A 14912-nucleotide genomic window follows, 5' to 3' on the forward strand; every position below is an offset into this window, starting at 1 on the left:
CCTCAAATTCATAGTGAGGGAGAAATAACCCTCTACATTAAGATACATGTAATTGTGCATAACTATGACATATCTGTCAGAGACGATCAGTAGCTTCAGTGCTCAGTTAAACCTCCTTAAAATGAACATTTGTTATATTTCTCTCAAGTAAAACCTGCAACTACTCCTCTTGCACACAATTCTGAATATGCTGAGGAAAAATAAGCTGCTAAAATATTTTACTTTCTTATTTTAAAAAAAAAAAACCCTCTTTTTTTGTGTTCAACCAACAGCATTACTCAAGCAACAATTTGACAATATTGCTGCTCTTGTTACTACATACTTACTGCAAAGAGAGCACTGGAAATTCAGAAAGAAAAATTCTGTGAATAACCCGTGGAGCTTCAACCTTGGTAACATCAAGGAAATAGATTTGACCTCTTTTGGTTCCTACAGCAACACTGTTGGAGGAGGGACAGCAAGCCATAGCAGTTGCCTAGTTGAGAAGTAAAAGATTCTTAACAGTTCCATATCTTTTTATATATTATACTGTATGATAATATGCAATTTCTTTTACTATTTAGAAGTCCCTAAAATTTGGAGAAGACACTCCAAAAGATTTATCTAAAAACTTTTGGTTTTAAACGAAGGAAGGATTTTAGAATCATAGGGTTTTTTACCTATACTCTGTATCTACATACCAAAAGGTAATCCTGTGCTCCTCAGGAAAAAAACATTATATCCACTCTACAGATTTTAAGTAAAAAACGTTCCACCTTAATAAAACAATGAGTGCACTGTTATGCGTAGAGCTGATACAGAAAGGGATTTTGCTTTCTTAGTCTGCCAAGTTTCAGGGTTTCAGTGCATCTTAAATCATTAATTGTTTTGATTGGAAAAGACCTTTAAGATCAAGTCCAACCATTAATCTAGCACTGCCATGTCCACCATAAATCAAGATGAAGCATGACCAGTTTGAAATACTTTTCTCAACTCAATTCCTCTTCAGTCAAGGCTTTAGTTTTTATATACTTGAAACTTTTCCTTTCAGTTCCAACACTCATTTAAAATAAACATTTTATAAAGTAATATAATAAAAATTTAGATTGTTCTGTACAAATACATACTTAAAGACACATCACTAGCACATTAGGTTGAAATGTTTCCTCCATTTTATGGCCCAGTTAAATACATATTTAGTTCAAGGAAACATTCTAAAAGATAAACCTTTTTCAATCTTTTCATGGGTTGTTCAAAGACACCACTGAGCTCTCCTTAGCACTGGTTTAGCTGAATCTGAGGAATATTATTCCATGAAATGAAAAATATTAAGGAAAATTGTAGGTATCAGTCACTATATAAGCTCCTGGTTACATGTACCTCAATATCAAGGTTTAGCTTGCTGAGGCAAGTTCCGTCTTTCAGGAACCAAACTTGTACTTCTCCCGAAATGGTTACAGACTGTTGAACAGAGAAAAGCATAGTCAAGAGAAGGTGGAATAAATAAATAGTCTGGAAGTGACTAATGATCTTCCATAGAATATAAATTCAACCAATGTCTAAGCATAGCAGATGAAGGAATTCTAGTTTCGCTTGGAATTACCTTGCTTTTCCTTTAAGTCCAGTTGCTGCAAGGTACACCTACCTAAGGAAAACCTTCCATAATTTTTGTGAATTGCTGCAACTACAGGAATGGTCTTTAAGCAGAATGAGGCAGTCTAGGGCAAAACATGTAAGTTTGATCAATATTAGTGCTTCCACTATTCAGCCAGCAATAGAAAAACTGGCTTGTGATTTTCTTTGCATAGGAAAGGGCTTAAGGAGAGGTCTTGTTTTCCCAAATTAAATACTATTTATATCATAATGGTGCTTGAATTCTACTTATAACCAGGCAATTTTATAATTACAAGGTAAAGCCTAACTAGAGATAATCAACTATCACATTTCTCATTCAGAATCAAATAAAATTTATTACTCCCATGCTAATGACAGAAAACCAGATTGAATAAACCTGATTGATCAAGACCCCAGGGTTCCTAGGCTGGCTACTTGAAGAATTCACGGCCTGGAGATGAATCAGACTTGCGGGCTAAAATATATGTCTTGCAGGAGTCAAAGACATAGGAGAAAAGCAAGGAATTTCTCAGAATGCAAGTCCCTGGATCCAGACCAAAGGCATCTCTCAAGCTGTTCCAATTTGTGCTGAAGGCTGGAAAGATCAGTAGGAATTTCTTGTTCCAACATCTATTCTCTGAATTAAATCCACCTTTGGCTCAGGTATAGTCCTGAACAATAGTGAACCACACAAATCAACATCAGTATGACCTTTTAGCGGCCTGTGAATTTTCATCCTGCATTCTAGGCCATACCTGAATTAATGCCATTTACTTCCTTAATGGTGCACAACTGTTACAAACATCAGAACAGTCCCAATCTCTGGAAGGCTTTTGATTCTGTGCCTTAGCAACATCTTGGTTACCTGAAAAATGCCACTATTATATATAAGAAAGAATACCATTCCTTACCACACAGTACTCGTCCCCTGGAGTAAGAAAATCAGCTGCCAGAAAACAACTGCTGCATGCATCCAGGAGTTTGACAGCTTCTCCACTGTGGGAAGGTTTGTAAGTATAGACTGTCCCCTGACAAAGAGAAATAAACCATCACTGAGCTATGAAACTTTTCGTTAGAAGCTTAAACAAAAAAAAATCATCTTTCTGAGCTTCAGAAGTTTTATATTTGACTGTAAACTGAAGTAGCAAGTATCCAGTAGAATTAATCTGAATTTAGTGGATTACATTGATTTGCACAAGATGAAGATCAGGTTAGTTCACAGAATCACAGAACGGTTTGGGTTGGAAGGGACCTCCAAGATCATCTAGTTCCAACCCCCTCTTAGAGTGATCCAGCTAGTCACATTTTCAAGAAGTTTTGTGTCTCAAAACTGCCTTATAAAGCAATTTAAAACCATCCTATTTCATGTTACTCCAGGAATCAATAAATAGTCTAAACCAGCATAAACCAGAAATCCTTAAGTTTAAGCCTGAAGAGACTTTTATCCAAAGGTCTCAAAGCCTCTTAGAAACAATTCATAACTAATACTGACTAAGCTTTTAGAATTTCTCTACTCATTTTTCAAAAGGAGAACGAAATCAGGGAGACAGTGTGGCCAAAGTTATCCTTGCACTGCTGCCCTGAACCCAGAACCTCCTGACTCACACACACACATGCTTTGTTTCAGAGTTTTAAAAGTGCCAATTGCTTAAAGAAATGTTTAAAGATGTGGAAGAAACAGGTAAATTTTGAGGATTTGGGACCCTTGAATAAGATTTCTGTATATTGGGCTGGATTGATCATCATATTCAGGTACATGTACAGAACAACTTTACTGCATGACCACAATAGGCCTGATGTACCCAAGCTACACCTTTTCTACTGTGCAGGCACACATCAAGCCTGCACAGTACAGCTCATGCACAGTAAGTCGCACACGACCTGGACACACTGGAGACCCTGAGAATGCACTCCAGTGTACATGCACAAGTATTTCTTTTGGGAAATCTCAGCATTAGGTACTTTATAAATCACCATCTGTAGGAGACAACTGTTTTCTGTTTCATTAAAAGTCTTTCCAATCTTTCATCAAAAACAGAACATGGACCAAGTTCACCTCAGTATCACTTGTTGATTTGTTTGATCACATTACAGACATTTCACACTAGCAATATTAACAGTTATAAAATCACAGAAAGATCCCATTATGTAATGGTATTATCTCAAACACTATACCTGGTCAGTGACAATCAGAAGTACAGTGTAATCAGGAGAGAACAGGAGGCTGGATATGGGTTGTACAATGTCAACACAGATTTTCATCTCGTACTGCAGATCTTTGATGTGATAAAAGAACAAAATGCCCTCCTGTGCAGAAAAGTACAAATCCACATCAGGTCTAGGTCATTTATCCTAGCTTGCTCTGGCAAACTGAACTGCAAGAATTTCTGAAAATCTCTAAACAGTGTTTAACTGCTTCCTATCGTTAATGATCTCATTTGCCTTTAATATATTTAAATCCAGAAAACTCTTTTGCTGGATAATAAATGTATTGAAAAAATGGTGTTCTTTAATAACAGACTTTTTAACAGTCCATATTTGATAATAGACACTGCCATTAGTTAATACTTAGGATTTCAGGTTCTTTTTTCAGACAGTATAAGAATTTGTCCCACGGAAGCAGTAACGTAAAATGCAATGTCAGTTTGGGTTAAACATTGAGTTAAGAATTTGCAATTTGGCAGATCTTCTCACCATTTTCTCTCCTGTTTTTTGCCCATCCTTCCTTTCTCTTCTGCTAGAATACTCTTTGTCTTTTGTTAAAAATAAGATCATACTCTTTTGTTGCTTCTTTAACTGCAAAAATAGAACCTCTTCCCACCCTGCTTCCTTCTGATTTCTTGTCTCAAGTCTTAACAAAGAGAATATATACAACACCAGAGAAGACCTTTACAGCCCTGCAGCCCTTCACTTTTTTCTAGCTCCTGTCTTTGCAGGAAACTTTGCAAATATACTCCATTTAAATGTTCTTTGATTTTCACACAATAGGTTAAAAGCATAAAGGATGCCTCACTTTTCCAGCTGCATACAGTCCCTCATTGCAAAACGCCATAGCAAATGAAACTGGTTTTTGCAGATCCTTTGGTTTGCCACCTGAGAGCACAAAACCAACATAACATATCAAAATTAATTCATTGCAACAACATGTCTCAACTTCAAATTTTGGGATGATTTTCTATTTGTGAGTAGAAGGCTCCATGGGCTATATATTCTTTGGACTTTATGATAATGAATGAGAAAGCTGGTATACATAATTTGAAGGGACAGTACTACTGTAGCCTGATGAAGAAGAAATTAACTTGAGAAATCATTTGATTTTGTAAAAGCTGATAAATAGCCACATTAAGGTTTGTCACTAACAGAGTCATAATGTCATTTAGTTTAGAAGGGACCCTAGAATTTCTCTGATCCAACTTCCTGCTCAGCATAGAGCCACCTTCAAACTCGGAACCAACTTCAAAGTTAGATCATGTTGTCCAGAGTCACATCCAGCTGAGGTCTGAAGATTCTTAACAATGGAAATTCCATAGCTTCTCTGGACAACTTGTCCCAGTGTCTGACTACCTTCATTGTGAAAGTATTTTTTAACTAGTATCTACTGAGAATTTCCATTGATGCAAAGTGTGTCCTTTGCCTGTCTGGTCCCACTTTTTCTGTAACCTTCCATTCAGTAGCTGAAGCAGTAGTAAAACCACCCCATTTTCTTTTCTCCAGGCTGAACACACACAGCTCCCCGAAACAATCTTTGTATGTCAAGTACTCAGTCTGCAACAATCTTTGTGGGTGTATGCTGATCTTTGTCCATTATGTAAATCTCTTTTTTGTACTATGGAACCCAAAGCAAAGCACTTGAAACAATCCCCTAAATCATAAATCAACTACACTACATGTAATTGTGGTTTTAAAAAAAGTTACTAAAACCAAGCATTAGAGAACCCATTCTAGTATCATTCCATTTTAAATTAGAATGAGCAGAAATTATTTCACTGCCACAGTTTCTCCCAAGGCTTATTAATTTGGCTGTACATCAGAATAAAAGCTATTAATCATGTGCCGTGTAAACATATAAAAGATTGCCATCGACCTGTCTTACAGAAGCCAGTGAGAGCTGAATTTTTATAACCAGTGGCTTCTGATTGCAGTCACATACTAATACTCCCAAACAACCACTGATGTTGCCTAAAAATTTGTTAGCTTGATTTGAAAATGGAAATACCTTTCTTTATCTGTACTTCTCTCTGAACATATGACACCACGTCTGATACTTTACGCAGGTATTCTGCACGAAAGAGAACAATTTATCATGTCAACCTGGTTTATATTGCAATAGAAGGCAGTTGTATTCCAGCCTATTGAACAAAATGCTCAGTATACTGAATCAAAACTGTGCATTCTTCCCCAATATCCACCATTTCTGTCATTTATGCAACTGAACAGGTACGATCTTTATGTGACTCAGCTTACAGCTGTAAAAGGGAGATAGCAATTCTTGGCATACAGAATGGTACAGATGCAGACTTATCTAAGTTCTGGTATTGTTATTTCTAACCATGGGGTCTTTTTTTTATTTGATTCACTTATGGAGGAAACTTCAGCCAGTCTGGAAAAAATAAATGCCCAAGTGAAATGCTGCATCTGCTTATGATTCTATTTGCAACATCATACCAGGAATTTAGCATGTGCTTGATAGTGGACATGCACATAAGCATTCTGCTAAACAGGTACAGATTGCAGTATGTTTCAAATTGAGCTGAAGATTCAGTGCAATATGATCACAATTTCATTACACAGTTCTAGGACAGGAGTTAAAGAAGAAATACAGAGGCCAAGGAAGAGCCCAGATAGCAAATACTCATTGCCTTTTACTGAACATGCAAAAACATTTCTGGTCACACCTCAGCTTTTTATTTGTGGGTGATTTCCAAATCTTGATTTGGCAAATTTTAAACTGTGATAATTTCAAAAGCAGAGAAACAAAGCTGGCTCATTGGTTTTCTTTAAGGTGAGACTTTAATTTCTCTATTAACTATCAAAACTGAACAGAGATACAGTATTTGGGGAAAGTCAGGGATACTTGCTGCAGCTTTTAAAATAATCTATTACATAGCAAAAGAAGAAAACAATATCACCAGCCTGTGTATTAACACTGAATCAGTTTTTATTAGAGAAGCAGTTCTATGCTAGTCTACAATAGGGTATTACCATATTACCAAGTCCTAGTGCTAGGGAAAAGCATATCCTAAACATAATATTTGGTAATGTAATTTTTGGTAATGTAATATTCTAAATACTAAATCTATAGCAAATGGGGCTTTACATCATCCAGAGGAACATTTAATATAAAAAAGGCATGGAATGGGCTGTTCTTGCCAGAAAACTTTAGCCAGTCACTAGCCTGCCAAAAGTCCCCATGAAAAAAAGACAGATGGGTATATAACAGGACAAATTGCCTCAGCCAGTTCCAATCAATCCAAGGGATATGTAGTGAGTCCTCTCATTCAAGAATAAATTAAAAGCCAAACCCGTCTTCTGTTCACTCTCTGTGCTTCATACCTTCTGCAGCAAAGCCTGATAGTCTTTACAATCTTGTTTCCATTAGAAAATAGTTTAAGTAAGAGCTGACCTTAAGGAATTCTATTAAGACCATTACATTAAATTCAGTTCTGTTGTTTGAAGACTTATCATGAGGCTTCAAAGGTATGTTCTAACATTATGTAACATACCAAATGGGGACAAGTCATGCAAAATAAAATAAATTCTCGGCACTTAGCTAAAAGTTAAAAGACTGCAGAGCTGATCTAGTAGGGCTGGTTAACAAGATCTGGGCTCCTGGAACTGTTGTTTATTTCATCAGTTTTGATGATTTTAGAGCATTTTTTTTTCCCAAAGAAAAATGAAAGCAAATTATCAGATCCTAAAGAAACTCACACAGAAGTCCAAAAGACATTCTCAAATGTTCATCAAACTAATAAAAGAAATATGGGTCTACAATACAGCTTTACAATTTCTATAAGATACACAATAGGAGAACAGAAGACAGCAAAAAGAGCTTTCACCTATTCACTTTCCTCCCTACTTGAATAAAGCACACATCACAGTTATTTCTTACTAGGTAAAGGTTTTTGTTGAAGAACAGAAACACTGTGTGTCTCAGCATCAATTGCCAAAACACCTCCTTCTTTACAGCACAAGTAAATTTCTGAGGCTGCATTCCAGCAGTGGGCAGTAGGATTCACTGAAGGCTTAATAATATTTCTAGGCTGCAACACAAAAATAAACAAGTTGACAAATATCTGTAAAAGCAGTTATGTACATTTTAAGGCAAAAAAATATCAATACTCTGATCACTTTAAAATTGGCCTCCATTTATTCAGTCATCCCTTCACTGAGGGTAGTAACTTGAGAAACAATAGCATTTTACAGAAAAGTCTGTGTCTGAAGGTAGTGGTAGAGAAATCACCTGTCTCCCTAGAAGCTTATTTAAATGATGAATTATAGTCTAATTTTTAAATTTGAACATATCTAGATTTATTCTCCAGCACTTCAATCTGCTACAGTTTTGTCCTTTAGCTTGGAAATCCTTCTGGCAACTACCCTACCCTCACAAAGATAGTGACCCAACCATAGCCAGATCATTTCCCAATTTTTTTAGTAATAAAACCATGATAAAACTCACCATATTGAATCACTAGCTTTATTTTATTTTATTTTTAATGTAAGAACAGCACTGGAAGCTCAAATTGAAATTACTACCCACTATGATCCCAAAAAATCCTTTTCAAACTGCTTTTCAGAATAGCCTTCCCCTTTGTAGACATAAGCTGCACATGTGCTCTTGCATACTTGGCAGTACTAAACTAAATTTTTCTTGAATAGTTTATCTTATATAATCCAAATTGCTCTGTAAAACAGCTCTATCAACCTTTGTGTCATCTGCAAATGAGTTCTAGAAATATCCCTGCCACAGACTTCCTATGTGCCTTGAATTTTATTCTGTTAAGATAAATTTCATAAATCCACTATCCATAAAACAAGAACAGAACTTCTCCATCAAAAATTATTAAAGACAGTGACCTGTTCAGATACAAATAGAGAGAGCCAGATTTAAGAGAATTATGGGAGGGGATGATTCTGGGGAAGAAAACACAAGAAAAACTTGGGAGAACATTTAAAAGAGAAAAAGAACCATGCATCTGAGCAGAAGTGGTAAGAGACACTAGATGATATGATGGATGAAAAAACAGAAGAGTCTGTAATTGTATAAAACACCTGCTTTCTCACTAAAGGCTCCATAAAAAGAGGAAATATGGATGGACTTGTGATGAAAACAGAGGACAGAGATTCGTAAGTACCTAGATTTTATTAATAAAATATGCCAAGGACTTGCTATAAGATTCTGGGTAAGTAAATTTCTATTTATGCCTACAAAGCAGTTTGAATTTCTCCAAGGAAAAATGTTACAGAAATAAACTGTTTACTTTATAAATCAAATAGGACTAATGGTAATAAATCTGTAACAAATGGGGCTTTACATCACACAGAAACATTTAATATAGGCATCTTCACTGATTTTGAGGCTTGAACATCACAAATCTTTGGGAAAGTTGTAACTGTACTACCCTGGATCAGAAGCTTCCCATGTAAAGACATCTTCTGTAATGCTTCTTTGTACCTGGCTGTCATGACTGTCTTTACACATAAACTAGATAAACTATGCTAATCCTAGGATGATATTATGTAAATCCCAAACCAGGTTGCTTCTTGAACAACTGTGCATTGGCACAGTAATGGATAATAATAACAATGACATCTTGTTTTGAACTTCTCTCCCTTTTGAGTAGCACCTCTTCAGAGAAAAAAAAAATCCATGATGGATACTTGTCATGAAAAGTTTTATAAAAAGGCAATGAAATAAAATTGGAAGCGGAGATGAAGTGGAGTTAGGTAGGCTTGTCATGGAAACGCATATTCAGAAAACTCGGGTCCCAACTGTAGGAAATACTGAAACAGACCTAAAGCAATTTAATGCACGAAAGATTGAAAGCTGTAGGATGTTTCAATTCCTTTCACTCTGCTGCCCCGTTGTGGTTACACTTTGGTACATACCCACCCTCAATAACTTGTTCTACGGTAAACATTGATACATATGCTGCAGCAGCCTGTCAATTTATAAAGATACAGAAGAACGGTAGTTATTGCACCTCTGCTTTGGACATCCTGGTCCATTGCAGCAACTGGAGTACAAAGATATCCGGACATCTGAGAAACTCAGCAAGTTCAGTCATTTCAATCTCTCTCAAAGATCCTTTTCAACATAAGGGTCTTGATTAAAAAAATATAGTATATCAAGTATATTCTGATCAACTTGTGCAGGAATTTCTTTGCAAAACCATGCTGGGCTGTTGGATGTGGGTGTTTAACCTGACAAGATACATGCATGCAATTCACCACTAGTGTGAGTGGTTACAAGGTCTAGTAGTGACTCTGTTTTTCTCATCGGTTGGAGATGAAGCATAGAGAATTAGCACTGTAAGGCACAATAAATGCAAGCTCTGCAAAAAGAGTGTTTACCTATCATAGTCTGGAGAAAGGTGAAAACATGCCAGAAATTGATTCGGTGCCTTCCGGTGCTAAACTCACAATTTAGTACAAAGGAAACAACTCACCATCACCACAAGAAGAACAGTAGATTGTATTCCTGAAAAAACCTTTAATTTCTAAATAACACTATGTTCATCACCTTGTCAATATTCACAACCAAAATACAACCACATAGGGAATTTGGACAATAAATAACTATCAAAATATTTACCATGTAATTTGGAAGAAAAGGAAAAATCTTTATCAAAGACTAGAGGAACAACCTACTGTTGCTTCAGGAAAGTTTATATGTATAAGCAGAACATAATCACATTCAAGGTGCTAAAAAAATATATAGTTTTTTTCTGAAGGCAGTTGGGAATGACAAGACCTATAGTGGTATCTAATATGGGGGAAAGCACAAGCTTTTCTGCGTGGAAAAGATCACAACATGGTTCTGCAAGTTCAAGCATAAGAACCTACCATTCCTGAATGGAATAGCACCCATTCAAGGACAGACAAATTCTATTAAGCCTCACAGACCTAATACAGCACGTTTTTTTTCCCCCAATACCTCCCATAATTCACTTTAGTCTGTAAAGAAAAATGTTCTTCTTGCAGTTCATCATTGGCACATAGTATAAAATGCAGTAAGGCAGAAGAGGAACACCCCTGATGAACACACATTGTCTTAATTTTCCATGTTCTAAATGATCTGAAATATAAGCAGTTCATGTGTAACCAGCATCAGTAGAGGATGATTATTGATTGTCCTGGAAACCAAGGGCACCAGCAGTTACACAGTTTACACCCTTTGCAAATCTGAATTCATGAAGCCATTAAAAGAGGTCAAGAAAGATCATTATGTTTTTGTTGTTGGTTTTTTTTTTATTATTCTTTATTGTGCTTTAAGAAGAAATGATGGCAGAAACCTGTGGTATACTAATCTGATATTACAGAACTCACATTTGTCCATTGAAAAGACATAGGATAATATTACTGTCATTTTATGCATGGTGGTTTTGGTGTTTCATGCATATCACAAGCCACCAAATAGAAACTGATGGTCCTAATCTTAGAAGAGAATCCCAGATTTGCAAGTGAAATGTTTTCACACTGGCAGATGCCTCTAGTTGGTAGTCATGAGAAAGTAAATTTAAAAAAAAGAGAACTCTTTTGAAGCCTCTCAAAAGAGGCATCTCAAGGGAGGCTAACAAGTAAATGATCAAATACAACTGAGACAAATGGGCATGTCCAACACTGACAGCAGAATGTATTTCAGAATCAGGGGTTGCTGTCTGGAATAAGCACTTCAATATTTCCATACCTGAGACATTTTCAAAAAGCAAACAGATCTCAGAGGGAAGCAAGGATAACTAAAGGTTATCAGTTTAACATTGGAATAGGTTTTCAAAGTTTGAGCAGGTCATACAATTTTGGACATCATTATATGCTGACATGCTTACACTGATTCTGGGATACAGATTAGTACCTCCATTGCACAGAGAGATTATGATGCTATGACCTGTGTCAGAAATATCTACATTGCACTCCACTGTGCAGTAGCAACATGTCTTGTAAGTCTCCTGTCAGAACAGGTTTCAAGAATATTTTTGAGACAAACGATCTATTTACTAGGTTGTACCTGTTTAACAGACATTGCAATTATTCATTGATTAACATCTATTTGCATAAAAAAACATAATGACTTGGAATAGTAAAAAGGAAAATGTCATTAACTACCATGAATGTTTCTGCTTCATCTCCTACCAGCCCAGCAATGGCAGAAACTGGCAAATCAGGGCCATAGTATGGATCTTCACTATGAGAAACTGGGAAAAACAAATCCTTCTGAGGACTCTCAAGCCTTTGTCCAACAGGGAGTTTTACAGGGCTGTGAAAAAGCAAGAGACACTGTCTGAGGAGAAGAAATATTACAAATAGTCAATGCTGATACAAAACTGACAAGCGTGTTTTCAAAACTGAGACACCAACAGAGCTAATGGGCTTTACTTCTGCAAGAGTAATGGAAGGTTGCTGTTCACAATCGTCCTATATGGCACATACTATTTCACTGGAAAGTATTCTGCTGCAAAAGAGGAATGTTCCTAACCAGCAGAAACACATCACCATTGTCTAGCTCAGTGTCTTTTCTTGTTGCCTCATACAAACAATTATTCTATGTTGCTGCTTCCTTACTATCCAGGATTAATAAATAACTTGCATATGTGAGGATTCATGCTTAATGCTGATTTGGAGAAAGTTTAATGACAATGAAAAATTAGTATATGCCTTTTGCACTCTAGTAATTAGTGTATGAGTGGCTGTTACAATGAAGGGGTTGAGAATTCTGTAGTTTACAAACTGTTGATTTATGACTTGGAACAAAATTATGTAAAATAAACAATTCCCAGTGGCTGTTTAGCCTCCACTGAATGGAAAGAAACATGATGAAATAGTATATGTATATATATATATTCATGTCTATAATGAGAAAAAGCAAAATAACCGTCAGTACTCTTTTCAGGTTGCGAATTAGGGCCTTGTCTCTACTTCCACTATTGCAACTGTGTCAGTAGCAATATGTTCGTTATATTCATAGTTAACAAGATTAAATACACTTCAGAATTGTAGGGTAGCTGCCACTGAAACAGCATAGATGTTACACTTCAAGGACTCCAACTGGAACAATACATACTACTATACACCAGACTCAAAAAACATTTTAGTATAAATAAAAATCCAGGTTTGCTGTGCTCAGGGAATTGCATTGACAGAGCCATCCCCTCCGGATCTGTGAATTGGCCATACAAGCTGGAAATCACACAGACAACTGATACTGCTTTTGGTACAATACCACAACATATTGTTTAACTATGCTTACCAGGCGGTTTCATAGCTACAAAAGCAATGCTCAACATAGCTACTTGCAGGAAAGCAGTCCAGGCGCTACCTTAATTCAGCCACACAGCTTTTGATAGAGGCTGAGAAAGCAGCTGATTAGAATTAGCCTCATGAAGTGCATAATATGGACATGTGAATGCTAAGAAATGAAATCATAAATTCAATTCACTTGATTGACTAGACAGATTCACACCGATTTGACTTAGCAATTATTCATTGCAACTGCCAGGTGAAATAAATTGGATTAAATTCTTTGCGAACATATGTGGGTTGCTAGTTTTAGTTATTAAAATATACTCCTAGATTTTTTTCTTAACCTGAAAGGTGTTCCACTTACTTCTGCTTAAGGTGATACTCGTCGTTATTCCTTTCAATATGCCAGACAGTAACGGAGCTCTCATTAACAGAACACAGCTGTTGCCAGTTCATAGGATTAAAGCTTAGAGAGGTCACTGTTACCCCCGGCTGAGACTCACTGCACAAGAGGGTATTTTCTTGCCAGTTCCTTCATTAAGGAGAGTAAAAGAAAATCAAATCCATTAAAAGAGTCAAAAACATTCAAGTCAAAGATCTGGATGTGATTATGACTGACAGTCAAGAGCAGGATTGGAAAACAAATACTTCGTCACGGACAAAAAATTTCTGCTGTTAAGTTAGGTACTCTTCAAAATGAAAAGGTGGTGGTTACTTAGCCACACATAAATTAATATAACTACAAAAAAGATTGAATACTAAAATATTTTGAAAGCTTACATTTTAGAGACATTATCATGCACTTCCTTTTGTGAAAAGGAAAAACCCACAACAATATCTAGAGACATGGGTCTCTCATCAGTTCCATCAATGGAATGGAACTTGAATGGGCCCAAACAATTAACTTGTCAGCACCCAATTGCTTTTCCAATCTGTAAAATAATGATTATAATGCCTGCAGGCTTGCAGTTGTAAGGTATTATAATTAGGAAATAAAACACAGTCAGCCCATGATTATCTATGGATGAATTACTTAGGTAATACAGTAATTGTGTTGTGAATGCAGACATACAAAGCTATTGCTGCATTGACTAACTTGAGCACAAAACAGGGCAGAATTTGTGTGGGGCTGTTATGTATAGCTGACACAAACCTGGGAATCTGCTTTCCACTGACTTTTCCTTTGTCCAGTGTAACCTATTTCATGTTCTCACCATTTAATTTGTGTATTTCTCTATTATCCAGAGTAATTCTTGACTGCATTTGCATTTTTAGGTGTTGCCCAAGAACTGATTAACATCATTTGAAGAAAGTGGTTAAAACTGTTTCTCACTTTCTTAGACAATCCAGCTGACTCTTAATGTAAGTAACACCTACGGCTTTAGTGTTTGTCATTATTGCTGAAAGGAAAAAAACCTAAAATGCATATGCTGCTGTAAATGGATTTAGTCTAATCCTGCTGTTGTGGCCTCTAATAAATTCACTCATGGAAAGAGATCAGGATGCAAGACAATGGTTAATATCGATGGCATATGCAAAAAATGGGAAGTGTTCACACATACATAGCAACTCATTAAAATTACAGAAAGCTATAAGCTGCAATTCTGACTTTAAAAGATATCAGTGTAGCACTCTCTCTAATGAACTGTCATCATGTTCTCACCTCATACCTAGCAAATAGTGCCAACACTCTTGTATAGTAGATAATTTATTAAGATCTTAAGATCTGAAAGTATATGGTGCATGTATCTGAGAAAGAATCAGGCATTAAGAATCTTAACAGGAAATAACAAAGATCTAGGAATAAAATATATCAGAAGAAAAGCAGCTTTTAGTTATGCATATGCTTTCTATATCTGAGA

At 36.2% G+C, this 14912-nt stretch overlaps 1 protein-coding gene across 1 annotated transcript in view; it reads right to left on the reverse strand.

Moving 5' to 3' along the window:
• CFAP43 (cilia and flagella associated protein 43) overlaps positions 1-14912 on the reverse strand; it is a gene marked incomplete at both ends in the record, with an annotated part of 46930 nt that overhangs the window by 26323 nt on the left and 5695 nt on the right. The window contains 9 exons of the mRNA XM_084264640.1: positions 327-475; positions 1360-1440; positions 2505-2621; positions 3769-3900; positions 4607-4686; positions 5810-5872; positions 7703-7853; positions 11917-12067; positions 13415-13582. Coding sequence (XP_084120766.1) covers positions 327-475; positions 1360-1440; positions 2505-2621; positions 3769-3900; positions 4607-4686; positions 5810-5872; positions 7703-7853; positions 11917-12067; positions 13415-13582 — 1092 coding nt within the window. The remainder of the gene's footprint in view (positions 1-326; positions 476-1359; positions 1441-2504; positions 2622-3768; positions 3901-4606; positions 4687-5809; positions 5873-7702; positions 7854-11916; positions 12068-13414; positions 13583-14912) is intronic.

This window comes from Gallinula chloropus, assembly GCF_964237585.1.
Source record: "Gallinula chloropus genome assembly, chromosome: 5".
Lineage (NCBI taxonomy): Eukaryota > Metazoa > Chordata > Aves > Gruiformes > Rallidae > Gallinula > Gallinula chloropus.